The sequence below is a fragment of the Melanostigma gelatinosum genome (assembly GCF_949748355.1).
Source record: "Melanostigma gelatinosum genome assembly, chromosome: 3".
NCBI lineage: Eukaryota > Metazoa > Chordata > Actinopteri > Perciformes > Zoarcidae > Melanostigma > Melanostigma gelatinosum.
The window spans coordinates 1,138,973-1,156,454 of NC_136636.1; the positions used below are offsets into that span (position 1 = coordinate 1,138,973).

The 17,482-nt window shown below is 43.2% G+C and overlaps 2 protein-coding genes across 2 annotated transcripts in view; one reads left to right on the top strand and one right to left on the bottom strand.

Moving 5' to 3' along the window:
- The window catches only part of LOC306775287 (protein SSUH2 homolog), a 15,346-nt gene extending 7,237 nt beyond the window's left edge, over positions 1–8,109 (bottom strand). Inside the window, exons 1-7 of the mRNA XM_079265610.1 lie at positions 8,071–8,109; positions 2,425–2,520; positions 1,563–1,647; positions 1,244–1,373; positions 966–1,026; positions 227–351; positions 79–141 (exon numbers count right to left, since the gene is read on the bottom strand). Of these exons, the coding sequence (XP_079121736.1) occupies positions 79–141; positions 227–351; positions 966–1,026; positions 1,244–1,373; positions 1,563–1,647; positions 2,425–2,520; positions 8,071–8,095 (585 nt within the window). The 5' untranslated portion in view covers positions 8,096–8,109. The remainder of the gene's footprint in view (positions 1–78; positions 142–226; positions 352–965; positions 1,027–1,243; positions 1,374–1,562; positions 1,648–2,424; positions 2,521–8,070) is intronic.
- Positions 8,110–11,615: 3,506 nt separating this feature from the next.
- Positions 11,616–16,800, top strand: dynlrb1 (dynein, light chain, roadblock-type 1). The gene is made up of 4 exons (XM_079265617.1): positions 11,616–11,731; positions 12,032–12,107; positions 15,833–16,000; positions 16,217–16,800. Exons 1-4 carry the CDS (start codon positions 11,729–11,731, stop codon positions 16,258–16,260), a joined length of 291 nt encoding a protein of 96 aa, XP_079121743.1. The 5' UTR covers positions 11,616–11,728; the 3' UTR covers positions 16,261–16,800.
- Positions 16,801–17,482: the final 682 nt, after the last annotated feature.

The following is a 17,482-nucleotide window of genomic DNA, read 5'->3' on the forward strand; positions in this document are numbered from 1 at the left end:
ATGTTGAAGACAGAATCGTGAAGCCTGCTGCTGTGAGCAGCTCTACAGAGAAGTCTGTGTGCGGTGAAGACGTCTCACCTGTCCTCTCCCGCGGCAGTGTCCACAGCGAGTTCTTCCACAGCCGTTGCACTTGTGACACAGCTAAACACACACAAGCGTACATTACTTTGAATCCAAAGGACACAGCAGTTAAAGCAGCAGTTGAGGAAATGAGAGAACTCCGTACCTTCACGATGGACGAGTGCGGCACGAGGACCTTCTCCACCCGGTCGCTGTATCTCTGAGGCAGCACCATCGGAATGTCCCACGGTGGAGGACTCGCACCGTACTGAGGACCGTCCACCACCTGTCCTGTTAGGAGACAGGACGGCATCATCAATGAACCCCCGAAATAAAGACATTCCCGTCATTGATGATGATTCACTTTTTACTTCTGGCATTTGTGTTTACGCTTCAGACAATCCTGCTGAACAGAATAGCTCATCTTTCTGCAAAAATCCACATTTCCGTCTTCCATGCAGCTCTACTGCGAGCATGTTAGCATGCTGACATCAGCGCTTAGCTAATGAGACGACACAGCCGACAGGGATGCAAAGACATCGAAGAACAAACTCTTCTCAAAAAGATGAAAGAACTGGTAATAGAACAGCAGGGACCGGCCCACGTCTACCGGGGACGGGGTGGAAAAGGGTCCCTGCTTCAGGTTCCTGCACACGCACATCGCTGAAGACCTCTCCTGGTCTACCAAGACCAGCACAGTAGGCACAGCTCAGGGAAACCACCCAGCAGGAGAAGCTGCTGGTGTCCTTCCAGCCGTCCTGTGTTGGACGCTTCAGGTCCATCAAATCACAGAACAACAGCTTCATCCTCTGAGCCTGAGAACTGAACACTGTCCCCCCCTCCTTTTTGTCCGTGTTAAGAGCAAAAGTAATGTGTGAGCTCGGAGTTCTTCCAGTGGTTTTTACCATTGTAGGGTTCAAACTGCCAGGTGCTGGTCCTGGTCTCAGTGTAGGTCTCCAGTCGATACTGCAGGAGGACGACAGTCACGCATCAGTCTGGTGGATTCCCAGTAAATTAAGAGCTTGAAGAGGAACTTAACGCTTCATTTCAGAATGTAAAAACACTCTGACATCACTGTGCGTGCTTTGCATTCGTGCATTTAAATACCTCTGCACACTATCGACTTCTGGAATGAGGTCACGGTGAGATGTTAAGATATTCGAGGTGACGTAGGTGCTCCTACCCTGTACACTAAGACGGGCTTCAGCTCTTTGAAGATCAGGTCCCTGGCAGGTTTGGAGCTGTACTTCCATTTTGATTCCACAAACTTGAGCAGGGCGTCCCGGGCCACATCCTCCGACACTGTGGGGACCCTGGAGGAGCAACACACACACACACACACACACACACACACACACACACACACACACACACACACACACACACACACACACACACACACACACACACACACACACACACACTATCCCATCATGCCTTCATATCTTTGTCTACAAGATAAAGACTCATCGGCAGAGTATCTTATAAGTGAGGTGTGTTACCTGACGTCGGGCACCAGAGTGTTCTTGTTGAGCTCAGGCTGGGGGGTGTAGGCAGGGGGGGGTGGACACAACGGGTTTTCGCCCTCTGGAGGTGAACAGACACAAGAACACGGATGAAGTTACTCTGAGGAGCTTTCATGTTGAGTTGGTTCTGGCGCCCCCTGTGGACTAAAGTGGTAGTGTCTCTGAGCACCAGACTCTTTAGAAACCTCTCATGTTAAGAAGAAGAAGAAGAAACATTCCTTTATTTGTCCCACAGTGGGGAAATTATTAGTCTGCTCCTCTCAGTCCTGGTTCTGGTTCTCCCGTGCCCCCCTTCCTTCCAGCAGGTCCAGCAGTACGTCCTGGGTCTCCAGCAGAGAGGAGAAGCTCTGCTGCTGGAGGAGGAGGAGGAGGAGGAGGAGGAGGAGGAGGAGGAGGAGCTGCTGCTGCCGGGAGCTGAGCGCTCCTCCTCCCTCCGGAGCTCCAACTGCAGGTCCAAGGCTGCATGTGAAGCCAGATCTGGGTCTGTCCACGGTGGACCGGTCTCTGCTGGAGGATCTGGGTCTGTCCACGGTGGACCGGTCTCTGCTGGAGGATCTGGGTCTGTCCACGGTGGACCGGTCTCTGCTGGAGGATCTGGGTCTGTCCACGGTGGACCGGTCTCTGCTGGAGGATCTGGGTCTGTCTACGGAATCCGACCCGGTGGCTCCGATGACAAGCATCAAGAATTACTCTATAGAAACAGACCATCTTCTCTCTGATGGTCTCTGTACTGATGGAGGTCTGATAGAGGATCAGGTCTACACTGAGACTGGTTCATATAGAGGATCAGGACTACACTGAGACTAGTTGATATAGAGGATCAGGACTAAAGACTCACCTCCTCCTCTGTGGCCCTGGTATCCGTGCACATCATCCAGCCAGCCAGCAGGAGGCGCTGAAGGTCCCTCCTCTGGTATGTTGGGATCAAAAGCACCTGAGAAGAAAAGATGAAGAAGAGGTGAAGAAAAGATGAAGAGGTGAAGAAGGGGTTGACACTTCTCTTATAGCAGCTAGTCTTTCCTTCACTGGACGTGTTTCCATCCACCCGTTAGCGATCAGGTTTCATGCTTCATGTCTCATGTTTCAGGTTTCATGTTTCATGTCTCATGTTTCATGTCTCATGTCTCATGTCTCATGTTTCATGTCTCATGTCTCATGTTTCATGTTTCATGTCTCATGGTTCATGTCTCATGTTTCAGGTCTCATGTTTCATGTCTCATGTTTCATGTCTCATGTTTCATGTTTCATGTCTCATGTTTCATGTTTCATGTCTCATGTTTCATGTCTCATGTTTCATGTCTCATGTTTCATGTCTCATGTCTCATGTTTCATGTCTCATGTTTCATGTCTCATGTCTCATGTTTCATGTTTCATGTTTCATGTCTCATGTTTCATGTCTCATGTTTCATGTTTCATGTCTCATGTTTCATGTTTCATGTCTCATGTTTCATGTTTCATGTCTCATGTCTCATGTCTCATGTCTCATGTTTCATGTCTCATGTTTCATGTCTCATGTCTCATGTTTCATGTTTCATGTCTCATGTTTCATGTCTCATGTTTCATGTTTCAGGTTTCATGTCTCATGTTTCATGTCTCATGTTTCATGTCTCATGTTTCATGTTTCATGTCTCATGTTTCATGTTTCATGTTTCATGTCTCATGTTTCATGTTTCATGTCTCATGTTTCATGTTTCATGTCTCATGTTTCATGTTTCATGTCTCATGTCTCATGTCTCATGTCTCATGTTTCATGTTTCATGTCTCATGTTTCATGTCTCATGTCTCATGTTTCATGTTTCATGTCTCATGTTTCATGTCTCATGTTTCATGTTTCATGTTTCAGGTTTCATGTCTCATGTTTCATGTTTCATGTCTCATGTTTCATGTTTCATGTCTCATGTCTCATGTTTCATGTCTCATGTTTCATGTCTCATGTTTCATGTTTCATGTCTCATGTTTCATGTCTCATGTCTCATGTCTCATGTTTCATGTTTCATGTCTCATGTTTCATGTCTCATGTGTCATGTCTCATGTCTCATGTTTCATGTTTCATGTCTCATGTCTCATGTGTCATGTCTCATGTCTCATGTTTCATGTTTCATGTCTCATGTTTCAGGTTTCATGTCTCATGTTTCAGGTTTCATGTCTCATGTTTCATGTCTCATGTCTCATGTCTCATGTCTCATGTTTCATGTCTCATGTTTCATGTTTCATGTCTCATGTTTCATGTTTCATGTCTCATGTTTCATGTCTCATGTTTCATGTCTCATGTGTCATGTCTCATGTCTCATGTTTCATGTTTCATGTCTCATGTTTCATGTTTCATGTTTCATGTCTCATGTTTCATGTCTCATGTTTCATGTCTCATGTTTCATGTTTCATGTCTCATGTCTCATGTTTCATGTCTCATGTTTCATGTTTCATGTTTCATGTCTCATGTTTCATGTCTCATGTTTCATGTCTCATGTTTCATGTCTCATGTTTCATGTTTCATGTCTCATGTCTCATGTTTCATGTCTCATGTTTCATGTTTCATGTTTCATGTCTCATGTTTCATGTTTCATGTCTCATGTTTCATGTTTCATGTTTCATGTCTCATGTTTCATGTTTCATGTTTCATGTCTCATGTTTCATGTTTCATGTCTCATGTCTCATGTTTCATGTTTCATGTCTCATGTTTCATGTTTCATGTTTCATGTTTCATGTTTCATGTTTCATGTTTCATGTTTCATCTTGCTGTTAAATGGTAAATGAATAGAAGCAACACGTGACACTAGAAACCGGTTTAGTGAATAAATGATGAGTCATGTTCAGAAAAACATGACTCATCTTCTCAGACCTTCTCTGTGAATCTGTCTCTTCAATGTGAAGCTCTACTGATCATTCTCTCTGCTCCCTGAAACACTTGAGATGTTTTCAAGTCATAAAACATGTCATTTGCTGAGAATGGAAAGACGAAACAGACTTTGTCTCTCTGCTCCGTCCACACTGAGCATGTGCAGCTCTGTCGAGGACTGTTGAGCCCTGGATTACTGCTGCATTCTGGGTAAACAACACCACAGATAACAATACATCATCACAGCTACGTAACAGCTTGAATGTAACAGACCCACCTGTCTGATGAAGACCATGTGATGTGGTTGAAAGTAAGCGGGATTGTTTTGTCAAACTCTTATTTTGAAGTTTGACTCCCTGGGAAAACATAATTTCCATAAACTGTTAAACTGCAGCAGAGAGCGTGAGGTCAGTCGGGGAGGCGGCTGCAGGTGTTTCCCTCATGTTTGCATTGCAGGTGGAGTTAAAGGTGCAGCGCTGAAAGGTAGAGAGGCTTTAAGGCTTTAAGGCTTCATGAACCTCTGCTGTGTTATACAAGCTCAGTGTTGTTGAGCAAAGTGCCAGATGTTAACGTGGAACTTCACACTGATGTTACAAACTAATACTGTCCTCTGTCCTGTGTCCTGTGTCCTCTGTCCTGTGTCCTCTGTCCTGTGTCCTCTGTCCTCTGTCCTGTGAAAGCACTCAGTAACATGTGATGTTCCTTTGAAGTATCTCACACAGACTGTTGATAAGAAGTGGACGTAGTCAAAGTCACGATGTTCACAAACCTCGAGTTCAACATTTTTTGTTTTTTCACAACCAGTGAACAGGAAGTGAGCATATCTGGACTGAGGAGTGACGTAGAGACGTCGTATACGTCTCTGGTAGAGACCTGTCAATCACAGTAAGCCCCGCCCTAAAGCATCCCCTGCTTTATGGTCTGTGTGACTCTAAATGGACCATAATGTACTAAATGAACATCATGCTGTATTGAAGAAGACTTGAAACTAGAGATTGAGACATAAACTCATGTTTACAATGTTTACTGAGGTAATAAATCAAGAGAGAAGTAGAGTCATTTTCTATAGACTTCTATACAACCAGAGGAGTCGCCCCCTGGTGGCCACTAGAGAGAATGCAGCTTTAACACATGAAGCATTGGCTTCTCTTTAAAGAACCGGAGGTTTGCATCTGATCCCGCCCCTCAAATTAATAATCTATGTTGTCAAAATACTAAAATGCTGCTCCCAAAAGGAAAACTTTGATATTTCGGTAAATACACTCATACACTGTGTTGCAGAGAGTTTGAAGAGACTCATACGGCTGTAAAATAAGTGTGAAGCTAAGTTAGCTTAGCATAAAGTCAGGAAACGGGGCCAAACAGCTAGCCTGGCTCTGACCAGAGGTAAGAAAATCTCCCACCCAGCAAACCGTTTACAGTCAGATGAACGTGTTGCATCCTGTTCATCATAACACGTCTCACGACTTCACATTCATCGGTTCCTTCCACTAAAATATCACCTTCATTATTTCTGGTTTTAATAAAACTTCATAGGAATACATAGTATATATTATATAATACTTATTATCATATGTATCGCACTGCTGTAACATGAAATCTAACCGAGCTTTGACTTCCCAACCTGCAGCATCAGATAAAGAATATAATGTCTTTATACAACAACCAGTGCAGTGTTACATAAATACACACAATAGCGCTCTGATTAAAACACGTCCGATACAGCGTGCAGCTATTTACACGCGTGCGTCATCATTTTTGTTTTTCATTTCGACGTGTTTTCAGATAAAAATACAACAGTCAGTGTGTTTGTGTCACGCTGGACACAATACCTCCGACTGAGGATAAAAATATCAGCGCGAAGGTGTTTCCCTCCAAAAGATCTGGGGTGAGATGGACGGAGTGTGAGAACGGAGTGGAGGGAAGGAAGGAGGGAGGGAGGGAGGGAGGGAAGGAGGGAGGGAGGGAGGGAGGGAGGGAGGGAAGGAGGGAGATAGAGACTCATGAAGAGAGAGACAAATAAAAAGAGGGGGGGGGCTGAGACCGGACAATGCATCTAAAATACTTCAGTGAACTCAACACAACACAAAGATCTCCTGCTGCACTGAACTACACACACACAGATATTTATATGTCTTCAGATGTTTTTGCACATATTTGTATTTTTGCGTATTTTCACTGTACAGATTTGTAAAGTATTCTTTCTCAGATTTATTACAATAATGTTTGTAGTATTTTGTCATATTTGAAGTGTATACTTTTCTCTGTCTTTTCAGAGTATTTTCTTATATTTTCATTGTACATATTTCATAAAATGTTGTATTTTACTGTACAAATATAGAATTATTTCATATTTAAAAACGTTTTTATAGCATTTTTTCACAGATTTGTAGAACATGCTCTACAGTGTTTTGTCATCTTTTCATTATATGTTATATTTTTAATGTACATGTTTTATAGTATTTTTCATATTTTTTGTTCTACATATTTTATAATGTTGATCATACTTTTACTGTACATGTTTAATATGATTTGTCATATTTTTATTCTTGTACATATTTTATACTATTTATCATATTTTCAAAGTTATATATTTTAACAGTATTTTTCACAGATGTATTGTTGATATTTTATAGTATTTATTCATATTCATATTTTACTGCACCGGTGGGACCTGAAGGTGGGACCTGAAGGTGGGACCTGAAGGTGGGACCTGAAGGTGGTCCACCGGTGGGACCTGAAGGTGGGACCTGAAGGTGGGACCTGAAGGTGGTCCACCGGTGGGACCTGAAGGTGGGACCTGAAGGTGGGACCTGAAGGTGGTCCACCGGTGGGACCTGAAGGTGGGACCTGAAGGTGGTCCACCGGTGGGACCTGAAGGTGGGACCTGAAGGTGGGACCTGAAGGTGGTCCACCGGTGGGACCTGAAGGTGGGACCTGAAGGTGGTCCACCGGTGGGACCTGAAGGTGGGACCTGAAGGTGGTCCACCGGTGGGACCTGAAGGTGGGACCTGAAGGTGGGACCTGAAGGTGGTCCACCGGTGGGACCTGAAGGTGGGACCTGAAGGTGGGACCTGAAGGTGGTCCACCGGTGGGACCTGAAGGTGGGACCTGAAGGTGGGACCTGAAGGTGGTCCACCGGTGGGACCTGAAGGTGGTCCACCTGTGGAACCTGAAGGTGGGACCTGAAGGTGGTCCACCGGTGGGACCGGAAGGTGGTCCACCGGTGGGACCTGAAGGTGGTCCACCGGTGGGACCTGAAGGTGGTCCACCGGTGGGACCTGAAGGTGGTCCACCGGTGGGACCTGAAGGTGGTCCACCGGTGGGACCTGAAGGTGGTCCACCGGTGGAACCAGTGAGTCGGTGTCTCAACAGTCCTCACAGTAATAAAAACAGATAAAAACATCAGAAAACAAACCGACACGCTGAGAAACTTCACTGCAGTTAAATCTGTGTTTAGCAGGAGAAACATGGTGAAATTATAACCCGGTTATAACCCGGGTTAACTCCCTAAAGACCCCCACCCCTCCTCCCTCCAGCACACCGTGTTCAGCGGGGCTGTCACTAAACCTGTGCCCGGGTGAGAGCACTATAACCCGGCTGCAGCTGCAGCTGCACTTAAAGTGTGAAAGTGTGTGTTTTGCTCACCGAGGTCTTCGTCCTGGTCGCTCATTTCTCCGCTTTCTGGCTTCCTGAAGTGAATGAAGCTCCGTAACAAACACGCGCGCTGCGTCACCGAGAGGCAGCTACAACTTCCGGTTGTGATTTAAAACAATAAAAGCCTAAAGAATAGGTTCATAAGTAATGAACCTGACCGTTAACACAAAAGGTTAGGTTCTCACTTTAACTGCAACAACTGCATCTCATTTTTTATCTTGCAATACTACATTTATTATAATAATTAGATTTAGAAAGCATGAGTTTATTGTGCCGACCCGAATACTATAAACATTACAATCGTGAGATAAAACTAACAAAAATAAAATGTCATAAAGAACCACATCATCGTGAATAAGAAGCAGATAAACGAGACTGACATCGTCATTTTTTCAGTTTTGGTCACAAAGTTTGTATCTTGTAAATTTTTGGTACATTTTCTTAAATTCACACATAATACTACATTATTTTGAATTCATTAATTTTTGTACTTCAGATTTTGTATAAAGACTAGAGACGAAAATGAGCTAGGAAATTTAAATATAGATCAATGTAAACTGCCCCTGGTAAATAAATCAACAAATGAACAAAAAACAAATAAAACAAAATAAAACAAAACAAAACAGAACCGAGCAGAATCGAACCGAACCGAATAAAATAAAATAAAATGAAATGAAATGAAATGAAATGAAATGAAATGAAATGAAATGAAATGAAATAAAATAAAATAAAATAAAACAAATAAATTAAAATTAAACAAAACAGAGCAGAGCAGAATCGAACCGAACCAAATGAAATGAAATTAAATGAAATAAATCATCTCATTATCGCACTGGGTGATAAAAATGTTTTATAATCTTAATCTGATATCAACAGAGACTAATTCGGTTAAGGTTTTCAACGACATCCACTGAAACATAGACAATGGCAGAAGTTCAGTCTTAGTGTTACTGGATCTCAGTGCTGCATTCGACACGGTTGACCATGCCATACTCCTAGAAAGACTAAACATCTGGGTGGGACTCTCTGGCACAGCATTTAACTGGTTTGAATCCTACTTGAAGGGCCGAGAATACTTTGTGTCTGTAGCTGATTACACATCAGAGCTGACTAAAATGACATGTGGTGTTCCCCAAGGTTCAATACTGGGGCCTCTTCTGTTCAACATCTACATGCTTCCACTAGCTCAGATTATGAAAAACAACAAAGTGTGTTATCATAATTATGCAGACGACACACAAATCTACATAACTATGTCACCAGGGGACTATAATCCCATACAAGGGCTGGGTAACTGCATTGAACAAACCAACAACTGGATGTGCCAGAATTTTCTTCAATTAAACAAAGATAAAACAGAAGTAATTGTTTTTGGTACCAAGGACGAACAATTGAAAATCACCGCTCAGCTGCAGTCACTGATGTTAAAACCCACAAACCAAGCCAGAAATCTAGGTGTAGTTATGGATTCAGACCTCAACCTGAACAGCCATATCAAGACAATTACAAAATCAGCCTCCTATCACCTGAAGAATATATCAAGGATTAGAGGACTTATGTCTCAACAGGATGTGGAAAAACTTGTCCACGCATTTATCTTCAGCAGACTGGACTACTGTAACGGTGTGTTTACAGGTCTCTGTAAAAAGTCCGTCAGAAAGCTGCAGCTGATTCAGAACGCTGCAGCTCGAGTCCTCACTAAGACCAGGAGGGTGGACCACATCACTCCAGTTCTGATGTCTTTGCACTGGCTTCCTGTCCAACAAAGAATTGACTTTAAAATCCTGCTGTTGGTTTACAAAGCACTGAATGGTTTAGGGCCAAAATACATCTCTGATCTGCTGCTACCTTATGAACCATCCCGACCCCTCAGGTCGTCTGGGACCGGTTTACTTCCTGTTCCCAGAGTCAGAACTAAACATGGAGAAGCAGCGTTCAGTTGTTCTGCTCCACATATCTGGAACAAAGTCCCAGAAAGCTGCAGGTCTGCTGAGACCCTCAGCTCATTTAAATCAAGATTGAAGACCTTTCTGTTTGCTGCTGCCTTTAATTGAACCACATTCAATTCATATATTAATCAATTTCCTGCATTTCTGCATTTTACTACTGCATTTTATTTCTTGCACTGTTTTTTATTGTTTTAATGAATGTTCTTAATTGTTTTTAAATCTCCTTTTCTTTTGCCTTATGTTTTGATGCTTTGAATGGTTTTATGTGAAGCACTTTGAATTACCTTGTTGTTGAAATGTGCTGTACAAATAAACTTGCCTTGCCTAATGAAGACCTGGATTTATGGATCTGGATCTGGTGACCTGATGTTATTTTACAGGTAGATCATTCTTTTATCTCAAAGGTACTTTTTGACAGATAAAAACATGAATGTTAAATATGTTTTTCTCTCTCACAGAATTGTATTTGACTAGAGTTGAACTCAGTCCTCCCTTTGTGTAAAAACTTGATTTATTTTCATCTGGTTTTACTTTGAAGGAAACATCTCTAGACTTCCGGTCCGGACTTGTCTGTTTGTATCTGACTTGATGAGAGAAACTGGCCGCGCCCACATTGTTTACGTTCTTACCCTTCACGAGAAACATTAATTAGGAAAACACATAAATGTCTCGCGAGGTATTCTGTTGTGTTTCTTCTTGAGTAAAATTAACTAATTAATAACATTACAAAATATCATTAATGTTGTTTTTAAAAATAACACAAAGCATAAGATCGTTCTGTTTTATAACATCTGGAATGTTCTTCACAACTTTCTTTTGGCTGAAGAAGAAATTGAAAATTGTGTAGAAAAACTTTCATATAATATTAAATGTCCATTTTTCTCTGGTAAGTTAGCAGCTGTTAAAATATTAAATTCTCCCCCGATGTTTCCTTGTTGTTCCCAGTGGTGGAAAGTAACGAAGTACATTTAATTAAATATTAGCCTATACTGAAGTAAAAGTACCTCAAATTTGTTCTTGAGTACTTTCATTCCACTTTCTACTCCACTTGATTAACTTTACAAAGAATTTTGCGCACAAAATATACAAAAAGCCAAAGAATCGTGAGGATTTTGCTGAAAATGTAACTTCACAACACTCTGAAACGATTGCTTGATTAATCAATTAGTCGATTGATAGAAAAATAATTGGCTGTTTTGATAATTGTTTTAAAAAATTGTCACTTGGTACATTTTTCTGCATTGAGTACTTTTAATAGTACAATGCAATTTTCATGATTATACTTATGTACTTGTCCTTGTAACAGAGTATTTGAACAGTGAGGTACGAGTACTTTTAATGATATATTTTCCTGATTATACTTATATACTTGTCCTTGTAACAGAGTATTTGTACAGTGTGGTATGAGTAATTTTGAAGTACAGGATCCAAATACTTCCTCCTTCGCTTGTTCCACAGAATGTATTTTTGGAGTTCAGAAACTTGGATCATAACAGAGTAGATCGTGTTTATTTATATTGTATAACACGACGGCCGTGTCTCCCACTTTTTGCCGAGGACCATGACCGCAGCATTAAGACACTTGACCCGGAAGATGACGTCAGTTGTTTTCTCCTAGCAACGAAAACTGAGCCGTTAGCTGTTGTTCTGCTGAGCTCGGAGACTCGTTTGTGACGCAGATCTCTCCTCATATCATTAAAATGGTAGGAAATGATGACCGCATACACGTTTATTATATAAACACGTTCATATGTCCGCTGTGACTGAATATTTAGAGGTAAAAATAGGTTTAATGACATGCTAACCGCTGCTAGCTTATTTATGCTAGTCGGGCGTTGTCAGTTTAGCCCGGTTTCGTGTTTTTTACGGTGTTGACAGCAGCTAGTCTGAGGTTCACTGGTGAAGATGTTGTCTCGTTGTTTTGTGATAACCTGAGGTGTTTCACTCGCTTCTGTAGCCGAGTTAGATGATGCTGTTAATTGATGCTAACTCGTCTTTTACAGGCTGAAGTAGAGGAAACTCTGAAGAGGATCCAGGGCCAGAACGGAGTTCAGGGAATCATCATCGTCAACTCAGAAGGTGAGATGATTCAAGAAAGACCTCATTTATTCTGGAGTGTTTGTAAAGGGTTAGCCTTAACCCTGGTTAGGCCACAACACCACCCATTAATGATGGTTAACCAGCCACAACACCACCCATTAATGATGGTTCACCAGCTACGACACCACCCATTAATGATGGTTAACCAGCCACGACACCACCCATTAATGATGGTTAACCAGCTACGACACCACCCATTAATGATGGTTAACCAGCTACGACACCACCCATTAATGATGGTTAACCAGCTACGACACCACCCATTAATGACGGTTAACCAGACACGACACCACCCATTAATGATGGTTAACCAGCTACGACACCACCCATTAATGATGGTTAACCAGCTACGACACCACCCATTAATGATGGTTAACCAGCTACGACACCACCCATTAATGATGGTTAACCAGCTACGACACCACCCATTAATGATGGTTAACCAGCTACGACACCACCCATTAATGATGGTTAACCAGCTACGACACCACCCATTAATGATGGTTAACCAGCTACGACACCACCCATTAATGACGGTTAACCAGACACGACACCACCCATTAATGATGGTTAACCAGCTACGACACCACCCATTAATGATGGTTAACCAGCTACGACACCACCCATTAATGATGGTTAACCAGCTACGACACCACCCATTAATGATGGTTAACCAGCTACGACACCACCCATTAATGATGGTTAACCAGCTACGACACCACCCATTAATGATGGTTAACCAGCTACGACACCACCCATTAATGACGGTTAACCAGACACGACACCGTCCATTAATGATGGTTAACCAGCTACGACACCACCCATTAATGACGGTTAACCAGACACGACACCGTCCATTAATGATGGTTAACCAGCTACGACACCACCCATTAATGATGGTTAACCAGCTACGACACCACCCATTAATGATGGTTAACCAGCTACGACACCACCCATTAATGACTGTTAACCAGACACGACACCACCCATTAATGATGGTTAACCAGCTACGACACCACCCATTAATGACGGTTAACCAGCCACGACACCACCCATTAATGACGGTTAACCAGCCACGACACCACCCATTAATGATGGTTAACCAGCTACGACACCACCCATTGATGGTTAACCAGCTACGACACCACCCATTAATGACGGTTAACCAGCCACGACACCACCCATTAATGATGGTTAACCAGCTACGACACCACCCATTAATGATGGTTAACCAGCTACGACACCACCCATTAATGATGGTTAACCAGCCACGACACCACCCATTAATGATGGTTAACCAGCCACAACACCACCCATTAATGATGGTTCACCAGCTACGACACCACCCATTAATGATGGTTAACCAGCCACGACACCACCCATTAATGATGGTTAACCAGCTACGACACCACCCATTAATGATGGTTAACCAGCTACGACACCACCCATTAATGACGGTTAACCAGCCACGACACCACCCATTAATGACGGTTAACCAGCCACGACACCACCCATTAATGACGGTTAACCAGCTACGACACCACCCATTGATGGTTAACCAGCTACGACACCACCCATTAATGACGGTTAACCAGCCACGACACCACCCATTAATGATGGTTAACCAGCTACGACACCACCCATTAATGATGGTTAACCAGCCACAACACCACCCATTAATGATGGTTAACCAGCCACGACACCACCCATTAATGATGGTTAACCAGCTACGACACCGCCCATTAATGATGGTTAACCAGCTACGACACCACCCATTAATGAAGGTTAACCAGCCACGACACCACCCATTAATGATGGTTAACCAGCTACGACACCACCCATTAATGACGGTTAACCAGCCACGACACCGCACATTAATGATGGTTAACCAGCTACGACACCACCATTAATGATGGTTAACCAGCCACGACACCATCCATTAATGACGGTTAACCAGCCACGACACCACCCATTAATGATGGTTAACCAGCTACGACACCACCCATTAATGACGGTTAACCAGCCACGACACCACCCATTAATGACGGTTAACCAGCCACGACACCACCCATTAATGATGGTTAACCAGCTACGACACCACCCATTAATGACGGTTAACCAGCCACGACACCGCACATTAATGATGGTTAACCAGCTACGACACCACCATTAATGATGGTTAACCAGCCACGACACCACCCATTAATGACGGTTAACCAGCCACGACACCACCCATTAATGACGGTTAACCAGCTACGACACCACCCATTGATGGTTAACCAGCTACGACACCACCCATTAATGACGGTTAACCAGCCACGACACCACCCATTAATGATGGTTAACCAGCTACGACACCACCCATTAATGATGGTTAACCAGCCACAACACCACCCATTAATGATGGTTAACCAGCCACGACACCACCCATTAATGATGGTTAACCAGCTACGACACCGCCCATTAATGATGGTTAACCAGCTACGACACCACCCATTAATGAAGGTTAACCAGCCACGACACCACCCATTAATGATGGTTAACCAGCTACGACACCACCCATTAATGACGGTTAACCAGCCACGACACCGCCCATTAATGATGGTTAACCAGCTACGACACCACCATTAATGATGGTTAACCAGCCACGACACCATCCATTAATGACGGTTAACCAGCCACGACACCACCCATTAATGATGGTTAACCAGCTACGACACCACCCATTAATGACGGTTAACCAGCCACGACACCACCCATTAATGACGGTTAACCAGCCACGACACCACCCATTAATGATGGTTAACCAGCTACGACACCACCCATTGATGGTTAACCAGCTACGACACCACCCATTAATGACGGTTAACCAGCCACGACACCGCCCATTAATGATGGTTAACCAGCTACGACACCACCCATTAATGATGGTTAACCAGCCACGACACCGCCCATTAATGACGGTTAACCAGCCACGACACCGCCCATTAATGATGGTTAACCAGCTACGACACCACCCATTAATGACGGTTAACCAGCCACGACACCGCACATTAATGATGGTTAACCAGCTACGACACCACCCATTAATGATGGTTAACCAGCCACGACACCGCCCATTAATGATGGTTAACCAGCTACGACACCACCCATTAATGACGGTTAACCAGCCACGACACCACCCATTAATGATGGTTAACCAGCCACGACACCACCCATTAATGATGGTTAACCAGCCACGACACCGCCCATTAATGATGGTTAACCAGCTACGACACCACCCATTAATGACGGTTAACCAGCCACGACACCACCCATTAATGATGGTTAACCAGCCACGACACCACCCATTAATGATGGTTAACCAGCCACGACACCACCCATTAATGACGGTTAACCAGCCACGACACCACCCATTAATGATGGTTAACCAGCCACGACACCACCCATTAATGATGGTTAACCAGCCACGACACCACCCATTAATGACGGTTAACCAGCATTAATAACTGCAGCGATCAGGAATGATTCATCTCAACCGTTCCTTCACCACTTTCTCTTGGTGCGTCTCTCATTTTGTCTTTTTCTCTTTCCTAATCATAATCATGATGAATTGATCTGCTGTTTACCTTCTTTGTGAATCAATAAGTCTATAATATCCGGTTATCTTACATGAACATGTAAATGACCCTCGTTCCTCTCAGGGATCCCCGTGAAGACGACTCTGGACAACCCCAGCACGGTGCAGTACGCGGGTCTGATCCACCAGCTGGTGATGAAGGCGAGGAGCACCATACGAGACATCGACCCCCAGAACGACCTCACCTTCCTCCGCATCCGCTCCAAGAAGAACGAGATCATGATCGCTCCAGGTGAGAACACCTGAACATGAGGACGTGAGGACCGAGCCACCACCTCTACAGTTAATGAGCAAACATCTGACACATAATGCAACATATACGGGCGTCACATTACTCAGAAAGACACTAATATGTGGATAAACAAATGTGATATTGAACTTTTCTGTCCCAACAAGCAGCCTTTGAGTGTACAATATCGACTTTCATTTTTGTCTCTTTTCCTCTCAGATAAAGACTATTTCTTGATCGTCATTCAGAATCCATCGGACTGAAGGAGGAGGAGCTTCAGCTCGACTCATCGCGCTCTGTCTCTCTTTCATATTTAAAAATGTTGTGTCTGTCTCTCTAAAGTCAAAGAACCTGTTTACCAGAAGCTCCTTATGCTCCTGCTGTACCAGGAAGTAACGACACGATCTGATTGGTGGATGAAATTAAATGTAGACATGTGAACCAGACGACAGGCACATTTCTTTTTCCATGTTTTAGCATTCCAGCTGGGCGTCGTCTCTCTAACTACTTCATGTCGCTGTGTTTATTTCACAGGTATTTAGCACATAGTGAGAAGTACACACTAGTTAAAATACCGTAAAACTAGACACGGCTGTAAAGTACACAGTGTACACGAGAGAGAAACCAGAGCTCATCTTTAAGTTCGAGGATGATTCTCAGTTCTACTTTAAAAAGGAAAACTTGAGATTATTTATTGTTTTGTTGGCAAAAGATGTTGAAGTTCAGTGTTTACATACGAACACTTCTCTCTGCTGCATCAAGATTCTGACGGTTATTTTTAAGAAATTAAAAAACGAAATGTTCTTGTGTTGTCGTGTACTTTATTTACATTATGCTGATATTTATATTTATATTACTAGTTTGACACTGAAATCAAGTGGAGAGAGGTGTGTGTGGAGGATTATGGTCGGGGATCTTCTTGTGTGAGATGCATGCATGCAATGCATTCTGGTACATGTAGTTGTGGCGCAGGTCTGTGAGCAGAACTCAGCTCCAGGTTAGAGGCCCCTGGACCTGTTTACAGACCTTCTGTTTAAAGTTACTGCTAATCTTTCTTATTGGAAAGTCACAAAGAGACGTCAACGAGAAGCCAAAAGCAACTATGGAAAGAGACGCAGAACTACCTTAGACACACAAAACGAGTCTTCATACAAATAAAGACACGCAAACCCACTACAACTTGATGCTAGACGTCTAAAAAGAGACAAAACAGCAACCGAGGTGCAAGACAACTATGAAGAGACTCAAAATGTCTAAAAAGAAACGGAAAAATTACCAAAACGGTGTCTCTAGGGTCCCTGTGTCTCATAATACATGTGTGCATGTTATCACCGTATAACGTGGTTTTGATGATCGTGTTAGCCAAAAGTTGCTTATTCACATTTAGCAGACAAAGAGCAACATTCGCATTCATTTGCATGTTTTTAGCCTCAAACAAGGAGCTAAAAGAGGCTGAAACGCTCCGTACATAATATGAGAAAATAA